The 17,256-nt window shown below is 30.2% G+C and overlaps 1 protein-coding gene across 5 annotated transcripts in view; it reads right to left on the bottom strand.

Annotated features, from left to right (window-relative positions):
* LOC129914814 (protein roadkill) overlaps nt 1–17,256 on the bottom strand; it is a 270,121-nt gene that overhangs the window by 40,146 nt on the left and 212,719 nt on the right. The window contains exon 1 of one of the 5 annotated variants that reach the window (XM_055994215.1): nt 2,603–3,776. The exons of the other annotated variants lie outside the window; for them this stretch is intronic. Coding sequence (XP_055850190.1) covers nt 2,603–3,714 — 1,112 coding nt within the window. The 5' untranslated portion in view covers nt 3,715–3,776. Of the gene's footprint in view, nt 1–2,602; nt 3,777–17,256 lie in introns of those variants that run through there. 5 annotated transcript variants of the gene reach the window in all.

The following is a 17,256-nucleotide window of genomic DNA, read 5'->3' as shown; positions in this document are numbered from 1 at the left end:
TAAAATAGAGGAAATACCTCAATTATTTGGCTATGATTAAGCTTTTTTCAAGACAGGAAATATATCTGTCGAATTTAAAATTATTTGTAAATGTATTGAAAATTATGAGATGTCATGAATAATGTAAACAATAACATGGTGCAAATCATATTTTTCAAAAGAAAAATCATGAATCATTTTTTAAATAAACAATGCACTCGATTTATATTTTTTTTTTATTTAAAATTAAAAACAATTTAAAAAATTTCGTTGTGTTTTAATATTTGTATTACTCAAACGATTCCATGAAAAAGATTTTTTAGAAATTCGTAAAGGCATTTCTTTTAAAAGTGTTAATTGTTTTTCTTGGATTTTGGAGAAGAACACAATTCCAATTACGTCAACCGTTCAGCGGAAGTGCGATATGATTCCAAACCATTAGTTTTTCCCAACATTATTACCATAACTTTCTAAGTATTAAATGAAATAAATTTAATATGAATTCAAAGTTTTATGTATAATTAGAGAAATTGTATTTGGGAGAGCTCAAGTTCGCACTATTACAAAATGGTAAGTCAAAAATGCACTAAATCGCAAAGCTTGCGAAATTATTCTTCAACATTTGGAAGAATTCATGTTCGCACTGATGCAAAATGGGATTGTCGAACGTGCACGAAATTGCAAAGCTTGCGAAAGCATTCTTAAAACTAAAGTTAATAAGATTCTGTAACAAGAAAAAAAATGGAACTCTGTGAACTAACGAAGAAAAATAAATTAAGAATTTTTTTTTATTGCAAAAAAAATAAAAAATCTTATATTCTCAATTTTTCAAAGTAAAACAACCAAGTGTTTAGATAGGTATATACAAAGTATCAAAAATTAATCATATTGAAGATTTTTTTTTTAAATTAAATGCTTTGCGAAACGAACTTCAACTGCAATTTATGTACAATATATAAAATTTGCACTGCAATTTACGTATGTAAAACCCCAAAGCTTGCGAAGCATTTATTTTTTTCTTCAGTTATAAAATAAATTCAGTATAGAAAATAAAGTTACAGGTTGCAAAATTTATCACTCAAACGTGGGTGAAACAACAAATTCCAAGAAAACTTTATAAAAAAAAAATATAATGAGATTTTAGGGGAGAGATATGTTTTAATGAGAAATTATGTTTCGCGAAACGAACTATTAATTGGTGTGCAAAATAGTAACTGCTTAGTTTAATAATTTTTAAATTCGCAATGTTGCGAAATTTCCAAAACCAAAAAACATGATGAAGTTTACAAGATCGCACTTATGCGAAATTCTAAATAATTCAGCGAGCAACAAATTGCAAAATAATTTTTCAAGAAAGTAAACACATTTTAGAAAAAATAACGATCGGCAAAATTTATCATTCGATATGAAAAACTTTGCGAAATAGCTTTTGAGAGTTGTGAAGATGTGTGTGTTTTTTTTTTTTTTTTTCTTACTAAAGACTAAAGGGGAAAAGTACGTTAATTATAAAAATTTTACTAAAAATTCAACTAAGTTGCGAAATCAGATAGTTTGCAATGCTTTGAAAGCAGTCAAAATATTTCGATATCTAAAAGTTTCCTCATGACATTCATAACTAATATCAGAACCAACAAAATTTTAGATTTGAAATTTGGAATAATTTCTGACAAACATTAATAAAATAAAACAAACTAAGTACAATAATTTTCTGAAGTTTAGAAAAACTTCGAATTGACTGATACAAATATGAACACCTGCTCAAAATATAAATGTTTTGAATTTAACGGAATTTAGAAAAGAAAATTTGAGAACAGTTCTAAAATTCCAAAAAAATTAAACTATGTCTTAATTGACACAATCACTCAGACAACTGAGGACTTTTCAACAAAAATATTCCATTCAATCCTGTACAAAATTCGCAAAAAAAAAAAAAAAATAGTATACGCCACTTAATTTCCAGCCCCCGATTATATTATGGGTAAGTTTCTTTATGAAATTGACCTAAATTCTGTTTTCTTCTTCTACATTTTATTTGATTTAAATTTTTTTGTTATTTTTTTTTTTTTTGGACTATCACCAACTACGATAATAATATAATTTTTTTTTTACTCTTCTTCTTCAATTTTAAGGTTAAACGAGAAACAATGAAAACACAAAGGCAATCAACAAAAAAAAAATTGTTGTACACGATTTAACAAAAAAAAAAAAATTAAATCAAAAAAAGGGGACACGAACAGAAAAAAAATATAAAAACTGATCCAAAAATTGGGTCAAAATGTTAAGAGCAAAGGCATATTCACTCCCTCCTCCCTATCTCTTAACTACCACAAAAAAAAACAACAATACCAAACAAAAAAAAAAAAAAAAAAAAAGGAAAATATAAAAAGAGTATCGCGTATCTATCTGCGAAGTGTGTATCTTTTGAGGTCAACCTCGTTAATTAATTAAATTTGATTCAATTCTTTACTTTTTTTTTGTTGGGTTGGTTAAGTAGATTTATTGTTTTTTTTTTTTTTTTAAATTGTCACCACCATAAGACTACTATAAGACTCCTATAACTCTTCTTTAAGGCGTTAAAACATAATTGATTGATGATTGTATGGTATTTGTTACAATTTGTTACCTTTTATCACAGAAATTCGCTGCTGTACAAAATTCCTTTGAATTTGGGCATTTAACTAATAATACTAGGCACATAGGAGATTGTTGCTGCTGCTGCTGATTATTGCTGGTATTTTGTTGTTGCTGTTGATGATGGTGATTGCTGCTATGGTGATGATGATGATGGTGATGTAAAGATGACGAAGACGACGAGGATGATGATGATGAAGAAGAAGAATGATGATTATGATGCGCTGAATTATTCGAATGATGCTGTTGTTGCAGAAGTTGTTGTTGTTGTTGCTGAAGATGCTGCTGAATAGTGTGGCTAATCCTATTTAACGTACTATTACCGCTGCTCGTACTTGCGACACTACCATTAACGGTATTATTTGTACTATTACAACTACTGCTTGAAGCTGCCACTGCTGCAGCAGAAGAAGAAGAAGAAGCAGAAGCAGTAGAAGAACTACTACTGCTATGTATAATATTTCTACTGTGATGGTTGCCAGGTGTTGGTGTATTGCTCCGGGTATTTGTATTGCTTGACGAACTACTACCAAAATTTAGGTGACCCAAATGTCGATCGATTGGGCAATATGGTAAATTTGGTGATGATTGTCTATGTTGTTGCTGGTGTTGTGGTGGTGTTGTAGGAGGAGATGTTGAAGCTAATGCTGCTAAAGAAATTAAAGCAGCAGAAGCAGGTGGAGGAACGTTGTTGTTATTATTATTATTTTGTTGCAGCAGCTGTGAGAGATGTTGCTGTTGTTGTTGTTGCTGATGTTGTTGCGTAGGCTGCTGCACAATAGTTGGTAATGGTGGCAGCGTTAAATTCTGTTGCAATTGTTGGCTACTGCTGCAGTTAATAGTATTATTAACTGTTGCATTAGCAACTGCACCTAAAACAGCGGCTGCTGCTGATGTTGATGATGTTGTTGTAAAACTGGTATTATTACCAAGAATGTTATTACTACTACTATTATTACTACTACTACTACTATTAGAAGTTGAAGTTGTACTACAACAACAACATCTGTGTGAAGTTGGCTGCTGTTGTTGTTGAAGTTGTTGCTGAAGGAGCTGTGAACTACTTGCAATTTTCTTTTTAATTTTCACATAAGGATGGAACATTTCAATTTTTTTACTTATTTTTGCTCTTTTTATTCACCCACAAATTTTTTTTATTTATTTATTTGGATGAAGAAATAGTAAAAAAAAAAAAAACTATCTTTTAGATATTTTTTTTTTTTGTATCTTTAACAATTCAAGGCACTTGTATCCACTTGCATATTTGAAATTTTTCTTTTATAGGTTTAAAAATTCACTTAAAACACTTGATAGATACTTTTGTATCTTTGAGATAGTTATGTATCTTTTTGTTCGGATAAAAACCCGGAAATCGAAAAAAAAAAGAAATCAAAAAGAAAAATTTGTATCTATATCCAATTTTTTAGGGCAGACATTAGTGGAAGAATGGAAAAAAATTGTATCTATTGCGAGATTTTGCTCATTTTTTCATAGAGTGAGATACTTTTTTTTTTTTTTTTTTTTTGTTTGGATTGGTTGGTCTTATTGGGGTATATAGAAGTTGTATATGATTGCACGCCGTTTCGAGGGTCAAAAATGAATTTTCATCGAGAGAAGAATAATACAAAAAACGATCCGCGCTGAACGAACGTTGCTTAACAACTGAATTACTTCAGTTTGTGAATTTTTCGAAATTGAAATATTTTTTTTTTTTTTTTTGAGTTTGCCTCGGCCCCAAAGAAATATTCAGATACAAAAAGTATCTGTGTGTTTGTGTGGATTTCTATTTTTATGTGTAAATGGAATTGTATTGGTGAGTATCTTTTTGAGAGTGTAGGTATAACCTCTCTAAAATTGTTTTTTTTTTTAGTTTGCCTCATTTTATTTCAATTATTTTACAAGGGAAGGTTGAAGAGTTTAGTTTAGTCAGTCACAGTGTATTTGTGTATGTTTGTTTGTATTGGTGAAACATGCGCCGATATTTCGCAGAGCGTAATAATAAAAGTGGTTTGAGTCTGAGAAAAAAAAAAAAGAGAGTGAGATACTTTTTTGAAAAATCACACACATAGATACAAAATAGTTAATGCGCGTGTATTGAGGGTACTTAATGATATCAAGGTAAAATAATAGAAAAGAAGTAGCAAACAGAAAAAAAAATTAAAAAAAGAAATCGCATGTGTCGACAATTCGACTAGAGACGACGATGATGTTGAAATTTGTTTCATTGCGAGAGGGTTTTTTTTTTCTTCTTCTTCTTGTTTGAAATTTTTGTTGTTGTTGTAACAAGTACATTAGTCAGTTGGGGGCATCAGAGAAAATATTATTATATGGCTAAAAGCGCCTAGGAGAGGAGACGCACTCTGTTTAGGATGGTCGTCGTTTTGTGATGGGACAGCTAGCCAGAGCCGGAGCAGTTGTGTCAGGAAAAGACATCGAATCGAAATCGACACAGGGAGAGCAGTTATAGTAGCAAGAGATTTGGGATGATTTCTCCAAAGAAAGTGTAAAAAGTTTTCCCCTTTTTTTTTTTTCTTTTTTTTGTTTTTTTTTTTTTGTTCAGTTCAAGTGAATGTATCTAGATACAAAAATGTTTATACTATTTAACTTTTTTTTTTTTATTTTCATTTTGTTCTTTTTAGTTTTTTTTTTTTTGTAGGTATATAATATGTCAAAAGGGGGAAATTTTCATTTTTAATTGTTTGGTGTTAATTTGAGTGTGATAAAACGGAAGAAGATAGATTGAAGGGAATTTCACAATTTAAATATTTGTATTTATGTAGGTACGAGTTGTGTAGATAGACAGTAGATAGATAGATAAATGTATGTGGAACGAGGTAATGAAGTTATAGGTATGTCGTACTTATATTTGAATAGATACAAAAACTGTATATATTAAAGGCAGTTAGATATGTTTGTAGAGACATGTATATATTTTTAGGTTAACCCCATTTCCGATGGGTGATCCCTACCAAACCAAACCTACATATACCTGGGTTTCTACATATATTGAGAGAGTTTCTATTTGTGAAAATGAAAATTACTTTACATAATAACTTAAGTGCTGTGTTGTGTGTGATGGGTGGTAGTTGGGGTCAATTGGGGTTTTTTTTTTCTTGTCTAGCTGGAGATGATAATTATTTCAAACTTGGATATTGTATACCTATTTTCTATTATTTTGCTTTACAATAGGTGGATAACAACTTAAAAGGCTTTCAAAAAATTTCCCTAGGGGCATAATGGACTCCAAAGTTTTTATAAGTGAAATATTTCAACATATTGCAGATTTTGTAATCAAAATTATTTCACATACAAATTATTTTATAGTTTCGTTTTTTTAGTTGCACCATAAGTAGAAAGATTAGTCTAGCTTTAAACCAAGGTTTATTTGAAATTTCAGTTAAGATTAGACGGCTGGGTTAAAGTGCGCATGTGTAAGCAAAATATTTTATAAAAAAAAAGGTTTCCTTACTTGTTAACCACTTTTACTGTATCTATAAGTTAAAAATCTTTAAATCAGAAGGATTTCAAAAATTAAATCTTATTAAGTGCATTCGATGCATTTAAAAATGAGCATTGTTGGTGCAGGTTAATCATGTAGTCGCACCCAACTTTGACTTGTCACACCCATTATTGTTTTCCATATCGTTTTGTTTCTCATTGTGAAGATCAACATTTAGATTAGTAAGAATACCTATATTTGGAAAACATTCAACATAATTTAACATTTAAAATTTTGTTCAATTTTAAAATTCAGGATTTTTCGTCACACCCGCAACTCAAACAAATTTAACATAACGAATGCACATGCCATTAAATGTACGTGTTCTTAAACAGAACACCATGTGTTTTGTTGACTTTTATAAATATTGAATAATAACACTGTAAATGTGTCACACCCGCAACGATGAAAAAACAAATTAAATCATTTCAGGTACCTATTAAATTAGACTCCAAGTACAATTTTCAGGATTTTGTACAGATGAAATAACGATTAATTAAATTAATTTTAATTTAAATTCATTCTAAATCTGGCGTTCCCGGAATGATGCATAATTTCTTATATTTCATGTTGAAGATTCGTTATAAAATTAATTCAATTTATTTTTCGTAAAAAAAAAGAATTGCAACTATGTATATTAATAAATTCAACGTCAAGTCGGAAAAAATATTCTAAGTGTTATATACTTTATTAAAATTTGTATTTTTAGACGTTTTTATAAATATTTACGTTTTTTTTTTTATTTTTTGTAAGGCTTAATGTGCCCTAATGCTCTCATAGTTCATTTTTTTTTCACTTTTTTGTCCTTTCAAGTGCATGGTTAAGATCCTCTACAATACCCTATTCTATTTCTAAAACATTACGATTATTCGAAAACATGAATTTTTTGGACCATTTTATTTTCGGAGGCCCATCGCTCGTAGAAAAAATTAAGGGCGCATTATGGTTCTGCAACAAAAAGACAGCAGAAGAAAATATGGGACATTCTATTGTCACGGGTGGGACACTTGTGCAGTAAATTGCTGTTTTCCTTTAAAATGTAGGTAGGTACCCATGGAATTAAATTGTGCAATGAAAAATATTTCAACCTGAATTCTTTTAAAAAATAGAAGAGTTTTTTTTTCTGTTACGGGTGGGACAGAAACAGAAAGTGATTTTGAAGTAGAGAATGTTCGTGCAATTTTATTTCAATTTTTTTATTTAAATACTTTGCTTTTGTACACAAAACATTCGCAGTTTTTAGATTGTCTTAACATACAAAAATGAGGTATTTATGTCACGAGTCACACAGCCATTAAATTATTTCTTTTCTTATTAAACGGATTTTAAACAAATTCAACGGTAAAATAATGTACTTTCTAAGGTGGCGGCAAAAATAGTTATTAAACTTATGACACCTTATACTCAGTTACATTCATATTTCAGGAGCTCAGAAATAAGCAATTTATTATTAAAAAGTCGAAAATAAATCACTATTAAATCCTACAGACCCTAGTAGATACAAACACTATGATCAACTCAAGGGTATTGCCTAGCTAAATACACAATTATCTCTCCCTTTAGCACTTTCACCAGAACTGTAAATTAGAATTCTTAGAAAAAAAAAATTCCTTTTGTTATATGAAACCATCTGGTAGCTAAAATAGAAGGTTGTTTTTGGTTTGTTGCTTAGTTTTCTGTCACAATAGTGTCAAATTAATCCGCAAAAATATAAAAGAACTAAATAATAACAACAACAACAAAAAAAACATAAATCCTTGCAAACAACACTGCAGGTGTCTATACAATTCACAGGTTAACCTAATTGTCTCTTTCTTTATGAGAGGAATATAACAAAGATAATAATAATCCACAACCAAAGAGACATTAAACATAAAGGATGAATGCCACCCTCAATTTTTTACAAACACAGAAAAAGAAACAACAGCAAAAAAAAGGATCTCTACAAATAAAAAAAAAAAAATAAATAAACACCCATCTTCTAGGTACATCCCGCATCATCTCAACATTAAGTCCTTCCCATTTCGTTTACACTCATCATCTCATCCTCTTTACCCTTTTTTTTTTTTTTTGTTCCCATGTCAATTTATCCCTTCTTCTTTCATATCTCTATAAAAATCCAAACAGAAAAAAAAAAATCACATAAATTGAAAGAACACCAAAAATACATTCCTAACCAGCAGCACAGCAGCATCCCTAGAAGAACATTAAAAAACTACCATATCCTTAAAAAAAAACCCCAACAACGGAAAATAATTCACATCATCTTTTTAATCACAACCAAAAGCATAAGCACGAATGCGAATATACAACAGGAATGGAAAATTTGCGGAACTCGGGGAATAAAAAAAGAAGAAGAGAATAAAAAAAACCCAAGACCCAACCCGAGCTAAAAGTATAAAAATGGTCCTTAAGTGATTTATGTAGGTCCTTCGGTGGTCCTTAACCAAAAATAAAAGAAGACGAAACCAAAAAAGAACCCTTTGTACAGTGAAAATGGGAGGAAATTAAACTTTTGTCATGACTGTGCTGTTCTGGTTCTACTTCTACTTCTTCTCGTGTGCTCCTGCTCCGTTGTGACTCTTATAAGTTTGAAGGGAAACACTTGTGCCCCCATGAAAATGTTGAAGTTACAAAGCAGAAGCAAGCACCCTCTCGAAAACAAGCACAAAAAAAAAAGGAGAGAAATCCCTAACTCTCCATTTATTTCTCCATAGAAATCGCTGGTACACTCTCACACACAGTCTCTTGTGGGCCTTTACAAATTCTAACGAAGAGAGAACTTCTAACCTAAAACCTGATTCTCACTTATACACAGCAGTCTCCTTCAGAGGTTATGTGTATAGATACAATTTTTGGTTCTGGTGTAACAAAAAACAGAGCAGAAATGAAAGCAAAGACTGCGCTCGCAGTGATAAAACCTCATTTCCACGCTTGACATCTGCTTAACTTAGATAAAGATGAATGGCTAGAGATTGCGAGTGGTGGTAATGCCGTTTGATTAAAAGCGCAGAGACGACACGACACACTCTGTGGTGGTTGATGACACAAAAAATCTGAAATTGGTTATTTCAAGTGTCAAATAGGTTTTTTTTTTGGACAGCTAAATTCAATCTGAACCAAAAGATTCCAGCCAGCACCAAAAACCAACTCAACCATCTCTCAACTGCCTAGCCTATAGCCTACTAGATTTATCGTTTATTTCTTCGTTCTGTTTGTGTGAGGGGGTAGAAAATAGGGTTAGAGAGAACAAATAGAGAGTTCTGTTTGTATTTGTTCGTTCTAATGAGCAGGAGAATAGCAGCAGCAACAACAACAAATAATACTGGAAGGTCACTAGAACCTCTATGGCGGGACACAATGTACGGAACGGAGAGAGCCAACGAATTAATCAAAGCTGACATAATGAAAATTATACTATGTGTGTTTGGGGGGGGGAGGTGGTTTGTTTGTTGTTGTATAAAATAGACCTTGGAATTATTTTATTTTACTATCAAGGAAGTCACACTTTTTTTTATTAATAAATAAATATCTACACAAACTGTGTTTTATCGATAAACGATGAGTTAGATCATCGATTTATTTGAAATTAAAATAAAAGGTGGGGGGGGGGGGGAGAGGGTTTAACTGATAAAAAAGTATATTAATAAGAATAAGATAAAGATTGATGACTGTTTTTTTTATTATTATGATAAACCCTTTTTTAGTGTTGAAGCTTAAAATTTGACTATTTTTTATTTGAGGGGGCGAGTTCATGAGAGTTCAGTAGTATATTCACTAGAATATTATTAAGAAGGTTATTAGAAACAAGAACGTGTATAAAAATATGAATATAAAAAAAAAAAAAAAACAAACAAAAAAATTAAATTCTTTCCGCAATGCTCAAAGCTATACACATAAACATATTTATACAAGGTTTAATTTAGTTTGTTTCGTTTTGTTTTTTTTTTGTATAATAATTACATATATTCATGTGGCGCGTGTTGATAAACATTTTTGTATAGGTCGACGAACATTTTAGACCTTAGACAAAATATCATTCTCAAGGACCTCGAAAAAGTTGAATGAACGAATGGTTGAAATTTTTTAATAGTTCTATAATTTTAATAGAAATTTGATGTCTCGACGAAAGAATCATGGAAATATTAAAATATGTACTTGAAAAAAAAAAAAAAAATATTAAGATTGTTTTAAATCTGGATATTTCCAGTAAAGGGATTTATTTATTTTTTAAATATCCAGATATATTCTTTTGATCAAATAGTTGCACTGAATAGTTTTTGAAAAATTAATTTTTAAAATCGAGCACCCCAGACAGAGAAACAAAAATTGTCAGGTAAGTTTTCAGGTGTTATCAATGAAAAAGGTTGATCAATTCAGGGTTAATCCAATACGGTATCGCTTTAATGTATCCTTACTTAAGTCTGAATGTTTAAAAAATAGTTGACGAATGATTAATGTTTCATAAATTAATTTATCAACAAGTCCAGCCATGTAAAATCAAAAAATAAAGAGGTTTTTTTTTTACAAAAAAGTAGTTTTGGTTTTTTCTCGAAAATCACAAGATATTTTTCAATCTGGTTTTCTGTTTTTGTTTCAAAATAAATAAGAGCATCGAATTTTAAAAAAAAAAACTAAATTAGTAGGTACTTAATTACATGAAATTTTGAAAAAAATTACTTTGAAATTTTGTTTTCCAATTTTTTTTTTTTAATTTCGATTTTAAAAATTAATTTTTCAAAAACTGTGCCATAAAATGGATTTGTTTAAAATGTGTGTAAAAGACTAGGGTTTTGGCTTTACAAAAAGGTATAGCACGTTATTGTAAGTACAACCGTTGATTTTTAATAATTTGTTTTCCAAAATAAGTCAATTTTTTTTTAAATTGCCCCTCCCCGCTAAACAAAAGGGAATAGACCCCCCCTCCTATACGATTTTTTTCTTGTCTCGACCTAATCTACACGCTCTAGCTTTTTGGCACATTACTCCTGAATCACTCTGTATAAAAATGATTATAGACTCCCAAAAGTGCCAAAAAGCTACACTCTCTAGCTTTTTGGCACACTCCTCCTGAATAACAATGCATAAACTTTTGGTTTCAATCAAAAAAATTTTATGACTAAAAAAATTTATAGAAAGTTAAGTCACGGGTGGGATTCATTCAAAATTACTTGCAATTGCTTTTTAATTAATTAAAAATAAGAAAATATCTAATACAAATGATCAAACAAAAAAAAAAAAAAGTTGTATTATGAATTTAGGCGTTCAGAATAATAATAATAATGCCTCAATTGTATATGAAATTTGTGCATTATTTTGAACATTGAGAAGCTTTTTCTCAGGAACTAAGGGAGATCAATAGCTCTATACCTCCCGAATTTCTTTCTTTCATACGTTTTGATATAAAACGAAACGAAACCCTAAATTTTTAAAACCTTAAAACTTCCAACCTATAGAGAAGTGGATTTGACCCATTATTATTCTGAACACCTCAATTATAAGAGGCTAAAGTTTCGCAGTCTGAGTCACTATTACTTAATCTGAGGCCCTTACACGTAATTATTGCAGACAAATATTGACTTGAGAACAAAAAAAAATATTTTTTCGGTGTGTGTTTTAAATCCAAAACTTATTATTTACTGGATTAAGAAAGATTGGAATCTTAACATTCTGTAGGCACACCACTTTTTTGTGACGTGATAGGCAATAGGCACACGAGTGCGAATTTGGTTTATACTTTTTCATGTCGCTAGAACTTTTTTCGGTCACAATATTTTATAGAGAATCAAGTATGAAATTGATGTAGAATATTCCGAGGAATTCGAATATTATATTCACAATTCCGAAAAAAAAATATTTTCACCCTTATAAAGAGACTTTTTTGTGACCACTTTTTTGAAAAATCGTAATTTTTTTATTTTTGTCCTGCCAAATTCACACCCGTGTGCCGACAGAGGGTTAATAAATTGAAAGTAATTTAAAAAAACGGTCAAAGGGTTTGGCTGATACAAAGTTTCAAAGTTGACTTATTATTAAAAACATTCTTTTTTTTTTTAAACGGCAGTGTCATAATTTCCATTAAACGATTTTTTTGAGAAAAAAACTAAAAACGCTGTTTTATAAGAATCACTAAGGACATTACGTACACAAAACTTAATCGAAATCGTTAGAGCTGTTTTTGAGAAAATTTCAATATTTCGAAATTTTGGTATATGGGAGATATTTTTATATAAAGTAATTAAAGAGTTAGATCGAACAATGTTATACGGTTAAATGTGTCTCCGCTACATAACAAGATGGATTTGTAGCAGATTTTGCCCAAGGTTTGATTTAGAAAATACGAAAAATCTATTCGATTTGAATGAATTTATGGTCCATTGCATTTATTTGGGTGACCCACCGAGTTTGTAATACTAATTTTTTTTTATCATAGAGAAATGATAAATGATTCTGATTTTTCTAAATTCTTAATTTAACTTAAGTCGCTATCTTCGATATTACCTATTGTATGTAACGAAAATAGAGCTTAAATAAACCAAACTTTTCTAAACGATTTTGTGTGCTTAGGTATTCGAATTTCGAAGTCAAAAAAGTAGTTTTAGGGTTTTTTTTTCGTTGAATTACATCAATTCAAATTTTTTTTTTTTTGTAAACTACTTAAATGCAATCTCAAGAGGCGATATTTTATCGTCATACAAATACAGGGTGTTTCGTAAATAGGGAAAATTCAAGGGGTGATTTTTGGGTATACCTATTTTAAGAAAAGAATAGTTTTGATAGTTTTTCTTAGAATTTGTATAAAATATGTATACAATTTTGTAAAAATGTTCTAATGTTTCACATAAAACTGTTTTGTACTGGTCTGATTTTCATTTGAAGGAAATTTTTGTTTAAACTCTAAAAGAAACCATTCATATTTCTCATCAATATTCAATAACTTTCAAAATAAGTGATAGTAAATTTTTTTTCAAAAATACAAAAATCATCACTTTTTTCCCTTTCCAATTCATTCAACAGATCAAAGAAAATCACCACCAATTACTTAAAAAAAATTGTTTAACTCTTTCATAATTTCACACCTACATCTCGTTTTTAAAACAAAAAATTATCTCGTTTCTTTTTCATGATGCAGCTTTTCTCCTCCCTAAACAATAATTACAGATTATAACTCAAAAAACCAATTTGAATTTGAACGATATCTAAATTGCTGACTATGAAGATGTGTAATACTTTCTTTCTACTTCATTTTTTTTTATTAATCTTTCTCTCCCAAAAAAAAAAAAAAATTAGAAAATCAGATAATAATCTCACTAACAATATAAGAAATTATACTTTTTTTTCGTATTTAAATGTGAAACGATGAGTATCTTTTTTTTTTGTGTATCTTCTTCAAAAAGAAACCAATCTCTCTTTTATAAATTTTGTGTGTATTTCTCCTCTAAACATACATTTTATGCAACAAAGAGAAAATTTGATTAAAAATCTGATTTCTAAGTAGTTTGCACTGTTTCTTTTTTAATTTTTAATTATTTTCAAAAAATTTCACTTGACCTTGATGATTAATGGAAAGGTCCAAAATGACCATATTTATGTAACTGGCTGGCAAACTCTCCACTCCAAAAAAAAAATGACTTCCAAATGACCAAAAATTCCAAAAATTTTAAACTTCAAGATGAAATGAGCTGAAAAATAAATCTCACTTCCTCGTGTTAACCGATGCGCTTCGATTTTCAAAAAAAAAAAAAAAAATCGAATAAAAAAAATATCGACAAAAGTGAATGGTCATAGGAGAGTTGCGTGGCTTGAGGAACAGGCCTGCTGCTATAGTGGACTGCCCTGAACACCACCGGCTGTTTGGTTGATGCATTACGTCGTTTTTGTCGTTATTGGTGCGGTGTGGTTTGTCGGTTTGTTTCTTTTGCAACACAAAAAATGGTGGCGACGGTGGTGGTGAAAGAAAACAAATAGTTTGTTGAAAAGTTATTTTAGAAAGTCCATCGTCGTCGAATGGCCTCCGGAGAATGGCAACACAACGAGAGCCTAGTTAGACGAGGCGTTGGTCAATGATCGGTCACGCAACAAAACCATTTCTTTTCTTACCTCCAAAAATCATCCTATAAGCTTGTTATAGGAGTTTTATTGATTTTTTTGGGCAAATACAAAAAAAAAAAAGTATCTCACCACAAACTTTTTTCCGCAAAATCCCAGGTACCTAATCCAATCAATCAAAACCGACCATAATCTCCGATTGGAGATTAAAGTCCATGCTGTTGGATACCTCCTGTCAAAGCACCGAAATAAGCCCCAACTTTGCTTTGGCCATATTAATCATAATTACACACAATTTCTGCACTCTCTCTTTCTTATACTTCAGAACAGACTTTACCTCTGCACATTTTTTGTGTGTGTGTGTGTTTTTTTTTCTACCATGTGGTGAATGGTGAATTGTTATGAAAGATACACGAGAAGAAACAAGAGAAAATTCAAATGGAATCAAAACAAAAACCGAAAAAGATACAAAAATTCCCAGTTAAAGTGAACTCTAAGCATGGCGCCTGGTTATAAGCTTCCCATCTAATTCCGTCCCTCTCTCCCTCTCTTCTATTCTCATTCTCTCTCCCTCTCTCTCTGTTTCGTTTTAGAGTTTGTGTGTGCATTGCAATCTCACATCACATTCACATGCTGGGGTGAATGGAGAGTTTGGGGTTATGCAATAAGCTTGTGGTAAGCTATCGCCGCGTGGGGGCGCTAGGAGGTGACTCGATATGGATATGGATACCTACTTGGCACTTTTATTTGTGGTGTTGTGCTAGAAAGTATCTATTTTTTTTTTTTTTGTATATTTTGTGTTAAGTAGGTATACGTTTGTAGGTATTCGATTAAGCGCTTTTGTGATTCTCAACTTTACCAGTCTAACAGCTCTAAAGCGCTGCCGCCGCCATATGTGTTTGATGGAGTGTGGCGTGGACCGATTGAAAGTTAGAAAAATTTTAACTTTACGGAAACTCACACACTGCACAAATACAACTTTTGTGTGTGAACTTAAAAAAAAATTGCCATCGAACGAGAAGTGATATCGATTCGATTAAGTTTTGTGCTCAATTCGTTTTTAATTGATGACGGGGTCTCCATAGAAATTTATAATTGTTATACATTTTTTTTTTGTTGTCATTAAATGTAACTTAATGGGAGTTAGAGAGAGAGAGAGAGGGGGGTTTGATGATATTGTAATTTTATTTTTTTTTTCACTACCTTCAGTTTCGGAAATGCATGAGGTTAAGTCGCACGATTATGAGGCGACACGCTTTTGACTTTCATTGAGAAAGACGGAAGTATAATTTGTTTGCAACAGACTATGTCGGTTTTCTATATTTTTTTTTTTTTTTATAACTAATTTTGTATAGAGTAAAGTTTGGGGGAATTTGAAATCGATAAAAGGGATTATATAATATTTTCTTTCTTTCTTTTTTTTGGATCAAATTTTTTATTATGTTTGATAAGTTTTCTTTATTGGTGACGTCATGAAGCATGTGGAGAGAGAGAAATGGGGTCAACAAAAATATTTAATATTTGATTAGTAGAGCAACAGTTTGTATACTGGTAAGGTACCAACTATAAATCTAGGTTATTAGATTAGGAACTTATTGAATATTTATGAAAACGATATTTATGTTTTTATTTGTGTATTAGTTTTTGTCGTAATGGTTTTTCGATTTAACTAACATGTTGAAGATGTATGGACTGAAATCAAACAAAAAATCTTAGCTAGCTTTCGTTTTTTTTAAAAAAATGCATTCTTTGAAGAATATTTAAAGAAAAAATTCAGTCTTGCAAATTTATTTCTATTCTTTATATACGAATCCCAAGTCTGAAGCAGTTATTTGGGGAGTTTTTATTCCCAACGGACATCAAGATCATAAAAGCCTCGAATAAAAGAAGAACCAAAAAGGTATTCAATGTCAAAATTTGAATGCCATACAAATTAAAATTAATTTAGAAACTAATTTTGAAATCGAATTCAGAAAAATACTATCCATAATTTAATCTTTTCAAATAAGTTTTGAGACCATACAAAGGCACTATGACAGGAACTTTTTATACCAACGATCCAACTACAAAAAAGTTTTGTTATACAAATAAAATGCACGACTGAGGTCGCACGTACTTGCTCTTGCAGTTCAAAGCACTTTTATGTTAGTCTACTTGTAGATTTTAAAAGCTGGCTCTTAATTTAAAAAAAAATTGATATTGGGGAAGAGCCGACATTTAGGGCATGACATTTTTTTTTTTTTTTGTTATTTGACTTTTTTGAGAAAAAATAAAAATGCAGTTCTATTTCCACTGCTTTAAATATTACGTTTACAAAGTTTAATCAAAATCGTTAGAGCCGTTTTCGAGAAATTCGCAATATCGTATTTTTTTGTATTGTAGGTATACGTTCTAAACGAGATATAAAAAAACAAAAAAAAAAACCAACTTTCAGAATTTCATAAAAATCATCTGTACCAAATTTTATCAATAACCTGGTACTACTATATAGAAAAAAAAAGACAACCTAAAAATAAGCGGATTCCGCATTAACCGGGTTGGGTAAAAAATTCTGCCGGGGTCAAAATTCTTTTGTCAAAATTCTGCTTTTCAAAATTCTGTTTTTCAAAATTCTGCTTTTCAAAATTCTGTTTTTCAAAACTCTGCTAAAAATTAAAAAAGGGTTTGGAAAATGTTAAAAAGCACGCGCTTTTTAACATTTTCCAAACCCTTTTTTAATTTTTTGCAAAAATTTGTCTTGAAAAATTTTCTGCTTATTTGATTACTTACCTTCATAATTTGTCATTCTTTGAAAGCAAATTAATTTTTGTTTTATAAATGAATAAATTTGAAAATATTAAGAAAAGGTTTTTAATACATTTCCGAAAATAATTAAAAATTTTTTAATTTATCAAATAAAGATGAATATTCAAAAATTTGAATAAGAAAAGGAATATTTTGTATCAAACAACATCGGTTCCAATAAGTTAAACATAGATTTTATTTGAAAGAGAGTCAGTCTATGCATTTTAAAAAATATTTTCAACACTTAAACAAAAAAATTTAGGAAAGTACCAATGTTGAATTACATTAATGAGATGTATTTTTCTTTAGTCAGC

The sequence above is a fragment of the Episyrphus balteatus genome, chromosome 3, assembly GCF_945859705.1.
Source record: "Episyrphus balteatus chromosome 3, idEpiBalt1.1, whole genome shotgun sequence".
In the NCBI taxonomy this organism is placed as follows: domain Eukaryota; kingdom Metazoa; phylum Arthropoda; class Insecta; order Diptera; family Syrphidae; genus Episyrphus; species Episyrphus balteatus.
The sequence above is the reverse complement of the archived record's forward strand: the minus strand, read 5'-3'. Positions and strand labels throughout refer to the sequence as shown.